The sequence below is a fragment of the Dendrobates tinctorius genome, unplaced genomic scaffold, assembly GCF_039654945.1.
Source record: "Dendrobates tinctorius isolate UK_male_01 unplaced genomic scaffold, ASM3965494v1 ptg000106l, whole genome shotgun sequence".
Classification (NCBI taxonomy): domain Eukaryota; kingdom Metazoa; phylum Chordata; class Amphibia; order Anura; family Dendrobatidae; genus Dendrobates; species Dendrobates tinctorius.
This window is the reverse complement of record NW_027361774.1, coordinates 829398-843312: the sequence shown is the minus strand read 5'-3', so window position 1 is coordinate 843312 and position 13915 is coordinate 829398. Positions and strand designations below refer to the sequence as shown.

At 43.8% G+C, this 13915-nt stretch overlaps 1 protein-coding gene across 1 annotated transcript in view; it reads left to right on the top strand.

Annotated features, from left to right (window-relative positions):
• The window catches only part of LOC141100551 (uncharacterized), an 82687-nt gene extending 69383 nt beyond the window's left edge, over window positions 1-13304 (top strand). The window contains exon 3 of the mRNA XM_073589113.1: window positions 12252-13304. Within this exon, the coding sequence (XP_073445214.1) occupies window positions 12252-13177 (926 nt within the window). The 3' untranslated portion in view covers window positions 13178-13304. The remainder of the gene's footprint in view (window positions 1-12251) is intronic.
• The last annotated feature ends 611 nt before the right edge of the window (window positions 13305-13915 follow it).

Sequence of the window (13915 nt, the reverse complement as noted above, 5' to 3'; positions counted from 1 at the left end):
TCGTTTTCCTGCGTGAGAGCCTGGTACTGGTTCCTGAGAAGTATGGGTGCTGACTGCCTCCTGATCCTCTTGCTTCTCTGGGTCACTTGTTTCAATTCCTCTGTTTCTTCAGGTGCACTTCGAATTTCTTGAACTTCGAACTTCTCCCGTGCTGCTCCTATACTCTGGAATGCTCTACCCCAAGAAATTAGGACTAACCACAGTTTGCATAGTTTTAGGCGCTCCTTCAAAACACATTTGTTCAGAGCGGCTTATCACGTTCGCTAATCAAAGTCATTCTATGTGTGAGTGTGCTTGTGTAGCCCATTCACTATCTCCATCCATCCTTCACTCCCTCAAGATGGCTGGACCTTCATTGTAAATATACAATTGTAAATTCACACCTGTACTTTGTATCTCCCCCACCTCATTGTAGATTGTAAGCTCTCACGAGCAGGGTCATCTTATTTCGTCTTATTTTGCTTTAATTATTGTATTGTTAACGTTGTTACTTATGACTTGTGTTTTGAAACTGTTAAACTGTAAAGCGCTGCAGAATATGTTGGCGCTATATAAAGATTATTATTATTATTGAAGATTACAGTGCGGGGAAGCCGGGAAACCTTCATATAGACGGCCAGTGGGGATGGAGTCAGTGACCGACTCTGGCCAAATCTGTCTCTAGAGCCGCAGTAGAAGATGAAGATGTCGTCCTCATCATGAAGGAGTTATTTCTCATGTCGCGTGTAATGAATCTCTCCTGCAGTATTGCTAATGCCGATTCCAGTGTCGGTAATGAGATGAGAATTAGCGTTATAGAAGATGAGTCTATGAGGAACGTGTTCAGCTGCCGACTCCGAGGAGGAAACTGCTTGTTGTCAGTGGCCTAAATATATAGGTTTTATTAGTAGATGTCAGGGGAGAAAACTAAACCCTGTAAGATAATAAATCTCCTCATATGTTTCCCTTATTATCTCCAGTAATTGTATTATTACACAGGATTCTTATGATGTTACATCGGATCATCTTCTTCTCATTCAGGTCTCTACAATATCGGATCCTCTCAGTGAAGATCTTCTACAGAAGAGAATTTTCCTGATTTACCCATCAAGGATGGATATGGACAGAGACAAGATGGCGGAGAGGATATTACACCTCACCCTAGAGATCCTCTTCCGTCTCACTGGAGAGGTGAGAGATTCTGATGACGTCACATTACATCATTCTTATCTATGGGAATAACAGATGGACAGAACTGGAGAGGTGAGGACTCTGGAAATGTCTGGAGTGAGATTTATTAATGTGTCTCTCCATAACCAGGATTACACAGTGGTGAAGAAGACCTCTAGTGATCGCTGTCAGGACCCTGTGTCTGAGGGATGGGGAAGACCCCTGAGCCCAATCACGGGGCCTCCACCTCACCCCCTGATCCATGAGGACATCAATGACCAGAATATCTTAGAACTCATCTACAAGATGATTGAGCTGCTGACTGGAGAGGTGACACTGCTGGGAATGCTGGGACATTATACAGTAACACTATGAAGGGATCAGGAGGATGACGGTATCATTGTATGTGTCAGGTTCCTATAAGGCGTCAGGATGTCGCTGTCTATTTCTCCATGGAGGAGTGGGAGTATTTAGAAGGACACAGAGATCTGTACAAGAGCGTCATAATGGAGGTTCCCCAGCCCCTCACATCTCCAGGTAATAGACAGGACTAAATACACACGGCCTATAATTATCTGTATGTAGAGAATGAATTCAGTCCCTGTATGTGTTTCCTCCAGATCTATCCAGTAAGAGGACAACACCAGAGAGAAGTCCCCGTCCTCTTCTTCCACAGGACTGTAACCAAGAAGATCCCAGTGCTCCTCAGGATCATCAGGTAGATGGAGAGAAGGTGTCAGGAGATCTCCCCTATGATGTGTAGACGGCTGTGAAGGTCTTGGCCTCAGTCTTGTTTTATCCCCCCAGTATTATATGTTTTATACTTGTGTAATGAGAACGGTGGAGATGGCAGGATTAGAGCTGATCATAGATGGGACTTCTCCATCTGTCTGTGACTTTTACAATATTTGTTTCAGGGTGAAGATCTGACCCATATTAACACTACAGAGACATATGTGAGGGGTGATGAGCGGTGTAAAGAGGAGATTCCCACATATGACCACCCAGGTGAGTAGTAAACACTGAATGCAGAGACGTCACAGATTCCTCTCAGTCACTGGCTGTGGCTGCTTTATCGGTGGTGTAGTCCGGCCGTTTTACCATGATCACCATTTTGCCTCTAGACCACAACATTCTCCTCCACCCAAAACTGTTCACATGACTTTGGGCAGTGAAAGCCCTTTTCTATAGAACTTACAACCAATTACATTGTTTTTGATCCTAAGGAATTTAGATTACTGCACAATCTCTCCTGAAATGGGGAGCAATTTTATTTTCTTTGTGCAGTGGATGATTTCGCAAACTCCCCTCTCCTGCTCTCTGACCACAATCTTCTCTATAAAGAACTGCCAGGCTGCTCAGGTCACCCCCACTGTCCAGACTTATAGAAACATACAGGCCATTAACACCCAGAAACTTATGAAGAACTTGCAGTCTTCATTGGCCCCTATCTCCTCCCTCTCATGTCCTGATTCTGCATTGAAGCATTACAATGAAACACTTCAAACTGCCCTGAATGAATTTGCACCTCCTATAAATAGAACACCACAACGCAGACGGCGACAACCCTGGCACACCCTGCAAACACGTTTCCTGCAGCGGCTCCAGGTGCGCCGAACGTCTGTGGAGAAAATCCAATCTACACGAAGATTTCATCCATTATAAGTTTATGCTTAGAACATACAACACTGCCCTTCACCTCTCCAAACAAACCTATTTCAACACCCTCATCACCTCACTGTCCAATAACCCGAAACGTCTCTTTGACACTTATCATTCTCTACTCAACCCAAGAGTCCAGGCCCCAACCACGGAGCTCTGAGCTGACGATCTGGCCAATTACTTCAAAGAAAAAATTGACCAGATTCGACAGGAAATTATCTCCCAATCACCTCATACCATGCACTGTCCTCCCTCCCCCACTGCACCTAGCTCACTCTCTGATTTTGAACCAGTAACAGAAGAAGAAGTAAGCAGGCTCCTTGAATCTTCTCGCCCAACCTTTTGCATCAGTGACCCATTTCCGTCACATCTCCTCCAGTCCTTTTCCCCTGCTGTCACCCCTCACCTAACTAAAATATTTAACCTCTCTCTCTTCTGGTATCTTTCCCTCCTCATTTAAGCATGCCATCATACATCCACTACTTAAAAAACCATCCCTCAACCAAAACTGTGCCGCTAACTATAGACCTGTCTCTAATCTTCCCTTCATCTCTAAACTCCTGGAACGCCTGGTCCACTCCCATCTTATCCGCTATCTCTTTGATAACTCTCTTCTCGACCCTCTCCAATCCGGTTTACGCTCCTTACACTCTACTGAAACTGCCCTCACTAAAGTCTCTAATGATCTACTAACAGCTAAACCAAATGGTCATTACTCCATGCTAATTCTCTTGGATCTATCTGCAGCATTCGACACTGTGGATCATCAGCTCCTCCTCACTATGCTCCATTCCATTGGCCTCAAGGACACCGTTCTCTCCTGGTTCTCCTCCTATCTCTCTGACCGCTCCTTTACTGTATCTTTTGCTGGTTCCTCCTCCTCTCACCTTCCCCTTACTGTTGGGGTTCCTCAAGGATCGGTTCTAGGCCGCCTCCTCTTCTCCTTGTACACTGCCCCTATTGGTCAAACAATCAGTAGATTTGGTTTCCAGTACCATCTCTATGCTGATGACACCCAATTATACGCTTCTTCTCCTGACATCGTGCCAGCCTTTCTAGAAAACACCGGCGATTGTCTAAACGCAGCGTCCAATATCATGTCCTCACTATATCTGAAACTGAACCTGTCAAAGACTGAACTCCTTGTGTTTCCTCCCTCTACTAATGTACCTATACCCGACATTGCCATTTCTGTGTGTGGCTCCGCTATTACTCCCCAGCAACATGCCCGCTGTCTTGGGGTCATACTTGATTCCGAGCTTTCCTTTGCCCTCCACATTCGATCACTGGCTCGCTCTTGTCATCTGCACCTCAAAAACATTTCTAGAATTCGACCTTTTCTTACTTTTGCAAAAACTCTTACTGTTTCTCTTATTCATTCTCGTCTGGACTATTGTAACTCTCTTCTAATCGGTCTCCCTCTTACCAAACTCTCCCCTCTCCAATCTGTCTTGAATGCTGCAGCCAGGATCATATTCCTCCCCAATCGTTACACCGATGCCTCTACCTTGTGCAAGACATTACACTGGCTACCCATCCACTCCAGAATCCAGTACAAACTTATTACCCTCACCCACAAAGCCCTCCATGGCTCAGCACCACCCTACATCTCCTCCCTTGTTTCAGTTTGCCACCCTACCCGCGCCCTCCATTCTGCTGTTGACCTGAGGTTAGCATCCTCAATAATCAGAACCTCCCACTCCCGTCTCCAAGACTTTACATGTGCTGCGCCAATTCTTTGGAATGCACTTCCCAGGTCAATACGATTAGTCCCCAATTCCCACAATTTTAAGCGTGCCCTAAAAACGCATTTATTCAGACTGGCCTATCGCCTCAACACATTAACCTAATCTATCCCTGTGTGGCACAGCCAAAAGTTTTACCATAACCAGGTTCCCCGCATCATGTTCCCACATGCTTTATGCATCCATTAGCCCTCTGTGTCTGTACTGTTACACACTTAACATTATGGCTGGTCCATACAATCAGGGCAACTGTTACCACCCACCTTTCGTGTCTCCCTCTTTCCTCATAGACTGTAAGCTTGCGAGCAGGGCCCTCATTCCTCTTGGTATTTGTTATAATCTACTGTATGTGATTATTGTTATGCTGTAATGTCTATTGTCTGTACAAGTCCCCTCTGAAATGTAAAGTGCTGCGGAATATGTCGGCGCTATAAAAATAAAATTTATTATTATTATTATTTTCTCTGATCTTCTGGTCAGGATTCATAGTAGCTCCAATGGTCCACCATAAATTAATTCAACTCTGGTTTACTGTTGTTTAATCTGTATTTGTAGTTTTCAGTAATGAGATTCTCGTGCTCTGGGGCGGGGCTGTGGGTGGGGCTGTGGGCGGGGCTTTATGTGGTGCTCTGATTACATTTTCCTCTGTATCGGCTTATGACAGGTCGCTGATCCCTCACTGACCTGCCCCCATTATTACATAATGCATATAATAGCATTGATATTATTGTTGATAATGCCTATAATATTGTGGCTATTGTGAGGCTTGGAAAAAAATTACATCCAGCAAAATGTCACCGGCGATGGCGGCGTCATTTGACTTTTTGAATGTAAAATATGCTGGAATAATTAGCGGTTGCCATGTCGTGTTTGGAGAGCCCCTGATGTGCCTAAACAGTGGAAACCCCCAACAAGTGACCCCATTTTGAAACTAGACCCTTTAGGGAACTTATCCAGATGTGTATTGAGCACGTTGAACCCACAGGTGCTTTATAGAAGTTTATAGCGTAGAGCCATGGAAATAAAAAAAATAAAATTTTTCCTAAATCTTTTTACCTCGATATATATTTTGGTTTGTCCTGAGTATGCTGACACCCCCATATGTTGGGTTAAACCACTGTTTGGGCGCATGGCAGGGCTTGGAAGGGAAGGAGCGCCATATTGGATTGCAGATTTTGCTGGAATTGTTTGTGGGTGACATGTCACATTGTCAGAGCCCCTGAGGTGCCAGAACAGCATAAGCCCCCAAAAGTGACTGCATTTTACCAAATACTTCCCTGAATGAATTCTTCTAGTGGTGCAGTGAGCATACTGACCCCACAGCTGTTCCATAGAAAATTATACCATTGGGCAGTGAAGAGAAAACAATTATATTTTTACCACTAAAATATTGTTTTAACCCCAGATTTTACATTGGAAAATAGGTAGATAGGTAAATGGTCATCATAGGTAAATCTATGGGTGTACATAGATGAATTTGCAAGGGGTGTCCATTTCCAATTCCCAGAGGGGTGTCATTTCCAAAATGGGGTCACTTCAGGGAGGATTCTGCTGTTGTGGCACTTTGGAGAGCCGCTAAGTGCCAAAACAACAGAATTCCCCCTGAAGTGACCCCATTTTGGAAATGACACCCCTCTGGGAATTCATCTATGGATATAGTGACCATTTTCACTACATGGATGATTTCCAGAAACACGTAGTGGAAGTTTTAGAGCAAAAATGTCATTGTAGTGCCCAATATATTGTGCCCAGCTTGTGTCTCTGGAGACCTCCCCCCACCTACCCCCGGAAATTGTTAAGTCAGCTCTACTCAAATGTGTCTGTCACTAAATAATCCAAATGCTTGAATGTCAAAACAGTTCAAAAACGTGGTTCTGTGTGGAGGATTGTAAAGCCGTCATGGAGGCATAAGGCTGGCAGTGATGGGCATTGTGGGTAATAATAGCGGGGATCATGGCTCGTTCCTTTCTTGGAACATACACGACATCTTCTCTGGGGTTCTTTCTTGTTTCAGTTACTGGAATGAGTGCAATAAAATGTCGCTCAGTGAGTCTTCTGACATCTTCAGATTCTAAAGGATTGGCGGGGACAAAATTTTCAAAAACAAGATTTTCAGTGACCTTTTCCTGATAATGAAGGAAAGTATCTGCATTTCCGGCTTTTTTGTGTAACACAAAAGAATTATATGTGGCCACCTGAAACAAATACATGACTAACTTTTTATACCAGATATATGATTTGTCTGATACCTGGTATGGCTGTAGAACCTGATCTGCAAGGTCCACACCCCATATATTTGTTGTAGTCACTGACAGACACAGGTTTTGGAGTAGTGGATCCCTGTTGGTCTGCAGTGGCCCTTGTGGCATCTGTGTGGATCGAGCTCAGGATAAAAATATCTTTTTCATCCTTATACTTAAGGACAAGCAGCTCTCCATTGTGTAAAGACCCTAACTGCCACTTTTGGAAATGTTCTTTGACCAATGATTGTGGAAACCCCTGATGGTTTTTGCGAATGGTCCCACAAGCCCCTATGTTATGTTTAACCAAACTTTTAAATAGGGGTATGCTGGTGTAGTAGTTGTCAACATACAGATTTTAGCCTTTTTGTAAAAAAAGGCTCAAAACGATTTTTCCAGATGTCCCCAGATAAGTTGGGCATCCTGGTGGGTTTAGTTGGCTGTCTTTCCTCTCATAAATGTGAAAAGCTGATGTGTATCCGGTTGAACTCTCGCACATTTTATAGAGCTTTATTCCGAACCTTGCCCTCTTAGAAGGAATAAATTGCTTGAGGTGCAGTCTTCCTTTGAATTTTACAAGGGACTCATCAATGGAAATGTTTTCTGTTGGGGTGTAGAGCTTTAAGAACTTTTCTGTCAAGTCTTCGATGATGGGTCTGATTTTGTATATTCTGTCATGTTCTGGGGCATTTCTGGGCAGGCATTGACTATTGTCATTAAAATGCCAAAATCTCATGAGGATTTCATAACGGGTCCTAGGAAGAACGGCAAAAACATAGGGGTGGCTTGAACAGGGCTTTTTTAACAAGACACATAGCGAATGTAAGTCCTAAAAAAAATTTAATTTCTAGTTGGTGTCCATAAATTTGACCTAGCATAATAGGATCGTGGATTCTGGCTGATGAATTGGGACGCATATAAATTTGTAGGACAATATGCTCTAGCAAGCTATCTGTCATAAACAAATTAAAAAAATAATTGGTCCAAAATTTTCCACCTCCACATTTATACCAGGAATGGCATTAAAATTAGGGATGAATGGAGTAGCCGAATCCGAAGCCTCCCATCTGGGAAATGCTACATCAAGAGGCAAAGCCCCTTGGACATTGGTGTGCGCCAATTCACGAGCACTAGGGACAGCGCTAGTACTGGGCATTGTTCCCTGAGTTGGAGACATTTCTCCAGAAGCGCTATTTGTCCTTCTTGTTGTACTGGTCCTTGTGTGTGAGAATGGACCAGAATCACTGCTCATTTCTGAGCTATCACTGTCGCTGCTACTAAAGCCCTCGAAATCCACATCTCCATCTGACACTGCACTTTCTTCACTGTCAGAACATAAAAGTTTATAAGCCTCCTCTGCACTATAATACTGACGGGTTATTTTTTTTTTTTTTTCGTAAATAGAAAACTACGACATGACGTGACCAAATTATTGGGCAGGCAATTGAGAAAAGCCTAATTCTTTACCCTATCCCTAACTTTAGGATAAATCCTAACTTTAGTCCCAACACTAACCCTAACTCTAGCACTAACCCTAACCTGCCTTATCTGTTTTTTACGTTACAGCAAAATCGCTGACTGACACAGCTCTTGGCAGCAGCACTTGTAAGGCTACTTTCACACTAGCGTTTCCTGGAGCTGTGGAGGGATGCGCATGGCCGCCCCTCCTCCGGTCAGCTCCGCCTATGGGCACATGATGCTGCATGCGACCTGCGTATCCTATCTTTAGCATTGGGTACGCAGGCCGTGCGCAGGTATGTATTTACCGGCGCATGCGTCCTTTTGACGGTGCGCCGAGCGCACCAAAATGCAACACGGTTAAAGTTTTTTGCATAGCTTGCCATTTTTATGGACAATTTAAAGAGGTTGTCCACTACTTTTTAGTAACCCCCCCTATTGTATCCCCCCGGGACCCATAATGATTTTTGTAATTACCTTGCGTTGCCAATTCTGCCTGTGAGCGGCGCTATGCGGGCGGCTGAGTCCAAGTCATGTGACCGCCAGGCTACAGCCGCTGCTAACATCCGCTGATGTCATGTCAATTTCCTGACTATGGAAATTGATGTGACATCATCAGCAGGCGTGACCCAGTATCAACACACTGCTGTCACTCATCAAGAGTCACAGTAGTGTGTGGGCGGTGCTGCACCACACATCACAGCCCCGTCACTCTGCAGCGTCTGTCTCCTCACCCATCAAGAGTGACGGGGCTGTGTAGGGGTTGGACAGGCTGTCTGCCAGCTGTGCGAGGGGTGGACAGGCCGTGCAGGGGTCTGCAGGCTGTCTGCTGGCTGTACGGGAGGTGAAGGGGCTGTGTGGGGTCTGCGGCCTGTCTGCCAGCTGTGCGGGGGGTGGGCGGGCTGTGTGGGGGTATGCAGGCTGTCTGCTGGTGCCGGCTCTGCGGGGGGTGGAAGGGTCGTGCGGGGGTCTGTGGGCTGCTGTGCAGGGGGTGGTGGGCGGGCTGTGCTGGGGTCTGCAGGCTGTCTGCTGGCTGTGCAGGGGGTGGACGGGCCGTGCGGGGGTCTGCCGGCTTTGCGGGAGGGTGGGCGGGCTGTGTGGGTGTTGCCAGGGCTGTGCGGGGGAGTCTGCGTGCTGTGCTGGCGGTGCCGGGGCTGTGCGGGGGGGTGTGTGTGTGTGTATGCAGGCAAGCATCATCCAGTGGTACTACAAGTCCCATCAGGTGATGCTTGCTACACTGTCAGTGAGTGACACATTAGCCAATGATGGGACAGAAGTAGTCCCATCATCCAGCTAATGTGTTGAAAGTGAAAAAAAAAAAAAACCACAAACTGAACATACAACATATAGAATATATATATAACATACAACACATAACATAGAGTATATACTTACCAATCACCTAGTTCCCGAAGCCATCGATCTTCTGTAATAAAAATAAAATAATAAAGCAACCTATACTCACCTTTCCGCTGTAGTCCAGATAATAACGAGGGTCCCACGACGATCTCCCGTGTAGAGCAGCCGCATCAGCTGATGCGACCGCTCTCCAGGGGCCCCAGCAATGAAATGATAGACGGAGGTAATCCTCCGCTGTGTATCCCTCCGCCGCCGGGAAAGTGGTCCCGTAACCCGAACCCTAATTCTCTCGCAGAATTGGTGGAAAGTGAGAGCCTGAACTCATGTAACCTCAGTGATGCACTGCAGGAGCCATTGTCTCCTGTCAGTTCACCACTGGGAGGTGCTATAGAGCGGTCACATCACCTGATGTCACTGTTCTATAGGGGAGATCGTCGTGGGACACTCGTTATTAATTGGACTGTGCCGGACAGGGAGTATACGGTTTGTTTATTTTTTTACTTTTTATTAGAGGAGACCGAGGGTGTCGCTTTGATCTGGGCATGAAATAAAAATATGATATCCATGTTGTGTTTTATTTCATTAAAATACTTTATTCTTATGTGTGTGGTTTTTTTAACCCTTTATTACTATAAGATTAATAATGGAGAGGCTGACGCCACTCCATTGTTAACCGGGCTTAATGTCATTTTCCAATAGCAAGGTGACATTAACCCCTTATTACCCCTTATTACCCCTTATTACCCCATATCCCACCGCTACACGGGAGTGGGAAGAGAGGGGCTAAGTGCCAGAATTGGCGCATCTTATATATGCGCCATTTCTGGGGCGACTGTGGGCTGGTATTTGTAGCTGGGGGGTCCAATATCCATGGCCCCTTCCTAGGCTATGAATATCAGCCCGCAGCATAAAATTTAGGGGGACCCCCACGTCATTTTTTGGGGGGTCCCCTATTTTAATAGCCAGTAAAGGCTATGAAGACAGCTGCGGATTGATATTCATAGCCTGGGAAAGGGCCATGGGTATTGTCCCATTCCCAGGCAAAAAATATTGGCCCCCGGCAGTCGGCTTTCCTCTGGTGCAGAAAATTGCGCGGGAGCCCACGCAATTTTTTTTTTTACTTTCTAAAATGAAACATTGTTCATTAATAAACATGGATATGGAAATATCTATAGAAATATCTGGAAATATCTATGGAAATATCTATGGATAGATAGATCTATCTCATATCTATCTATCCCATATCTATCTATCTATCCCATATCTATCTATCTTTCTATCTATCTGTGTGTAATGGAGTGTGGGTTGGACAAGTGTAAAAGAGGAGGTCAGACAGAAATTACATCACAAATCTTTTTTTGTTAAATAACATATCTTTATTTAGGTTACAAAAACGCATACAATTCACAAGCAAAAACCGCATAAAAAATGCATCAAAAACGCATCAATAACGCACCTGCATTTTCTACCAACAGCTGCGGATTCTGTCTGGAATAATGCGCCCAGGAATCCGCCCGGTGTGCACACAACCTTATAGCTCTCAGCACTATAACGGTGTGTACACGGGGACTTATTATTAAGAACGTCTGTGTCTGTGCACGCTCCTGTGTGTGTGCGCTCATGATGCTTGCAATGTGTTTTATGTGAACACGTGGCGGATTGTGCTGAGGATTTTTCCGTGCAGATTTTGCTATATCCGCAGGTACAATGACCGGCGTTTTACCTGCGGATTTTGTGCGACTTTCACCTGCGTTTTGACACCTGTGGATTCTTATAATGGAGTAGATGTAAAACGCTGCGGAATCCGCACAAAGAATTGACATGCTACAGAAATGAACCCTCAGCGTTTATGCTGCTGATTTTCTGCACCATGTGCACAGCGGTTTTTGGTTTACATTGACTATAATGGTACTGTACAATGCAGGAGAATCTGCTGCGGATCCGCAGGGCCAAATCCGCTGCGGATCCGCAGTAGGATCCGCAACGTGTGCACAGACCCTTACAATAAGATGCTTCAGATTGAAGAGAGGGGAGGGAGGGGTTTGGGTGTGTTTTGGAGTGGGTGTGCTAGGTGCTGGCTTACAGGCCAGTGCAATGCATCATGGAACTTGTAGTATTAGAGCACAGTAAGTTGGGAGAAAGGAAGTTGTCGATTAACCCGATGAGAGCTGGAGCCAGCACTGAAAATGTGCTGCTAGAGCATGATAAAAGGTAATATTGCTAAAATAAACATAGTGGATGTTTTTACTGGCACATAATAGCAAGATTTATGAAAAAAAAGTTACAGTAGTGGACAACTTATTTAAGTAGAAATGTTCAAAAATATAAAACTCAATGATATTTTATTAAAGAAAATTGTTTTTTGTCTTAGCAGATGACTGTACCAGGAGATCAGAAGGACCGCTGACATCTTCAATTTTTAAATCTGATGATCTTGAGATCCTACAAGATACAACTGAAGTGATTGCTATTACTCCAGATATATCATCATCCATTCACAGCAAAGATCTGTCATCTGATCCTATGAAACAGATCCCATCTTCTGATTCATTACTGACTACTAAGGGAAACCAAAGTCACAAAAGAGGCATTAAAAAACAAACTGCTCCTAAAGCAAAAAAGTCATTTTCTTGTTCAGATTGTGGGAAATGTTTTAACAAGAAATCTCATTTTGTTACACACCAGAGAACTCACACAGGGGAGAAACCTTTTTCCTGTTCAGACTGTGGGAAATGTTTTAACCAGAAATCAGATTTGGTTAATCACCATAGAACTCACACAGGGGATAAGCCTTTTTCCTGTTCAGAATGTGGGAAATGTTTTAACCGGAAATCAAATTTGGTTAAACACCAGAGAATTCACACAGGAGAGAAGCCTTTTTCCTGCTCAGAATGTGGGAATTGTTTTGCAGATAAATCACATTTGGTTAATCACCATAGAATTCACACAGGGGAAAAGCCTTTTTCCTGTTCAGAATGTGGGAAATGTTTTAACCAGAAATCAAGTTTGGTTGATCACCATAGAACTCACACTGGGGAGAAGCCTTTTTCCTGTTCAGATTGTGGGAAATGTTTTAACCAGAAATCAAATTTGGTTGATCACCATAGAACTCACACTGGGGAGAAGCCTTTTTCCTGTTCAGAATGTGGGAAATGTTTTAACCAGAAATCATATTTTGTTAAACACCAGAGAATTCACACAGGGGAGAAGCCTTTTTCCTGTTCAGAATGTGGGAAATGTTTTAACCAGAAAATACATTTTGTTATCCACCAGAGAACTCACACAGGGGAGAAGCCTTATTTCTGTTCAGATTGTGGGAAATGTTTTAACCAGAAATCACATTTTGTTAAGCATCAGAGAACTCACACAGGGGAGAAGCCTTTTTCCTGTTCAGAATGTGGGAAATGTTTTATCCAGAAATCAAATTTGGTTAAACACCAGAGAATTCACACAGGGGAGAAGCCTTTTTCCTGTTCAGAATGTGGGAAATATTTTAACCAGAAAGCGCTTCTTGAACGCCATCAGAGCAGTCACACAGAGGAGAAACCATTTTCATTTTCTTAATGTGGGAAATATTTTACTTGGAAATCAACTGTTAATAAACATCAGAGACGTCACAGAGGGGAGAAGCCTTTTTTATGTTCATAATGTTGGAATAGTTTTAACCAAAATAGAATCTTCTTAAATTGGTTGTCTCTTGTCATTCCTCATGTTTGCTGACAAAAGGATAAAACTAAACTTTATTAATTCCAAATGTAAAACTATACCCATAATTCACCCCCTTAAGGTGAGTCAGTAGGTGACTAATAGAAAAAACATGTACCCCAAAGTTCAGTATATAGGGTGAGGTGATGTACACTGCGTGCAGAATTATTAGGCAAATGGGTATTTTGATCACATCATCCTTTTTATACATGTTGTCCTACTCCAAGCTGTGTAGGCTTGAAGGTCAACTGCCAATTATGTAAATCAGGTGATTTGCATCTCTGTAATGAGGGGTGTGGTCTAATGACACCAACAACCTATATAAGGTGTGCTTAATTATTAGGCAACTTCCTTTCCTTTGGCAAAATGCAGGACGCATGCAAGGAAATGGCCATATTACCTATTGTTTCTAATATCATATTTCATGCGTCCAAAATGTGAATGGCATCACAAACAGGTTAATGCGTAAACTAACAATTTAACATACATTCAATAAACTTCAAATAATTAAGGAGAGACAGGACATAGACGGGGTAGGGAAAGGCACAAAGGATTTAATTATATGATATCCAATAATCTATAATGTTATCATCAATA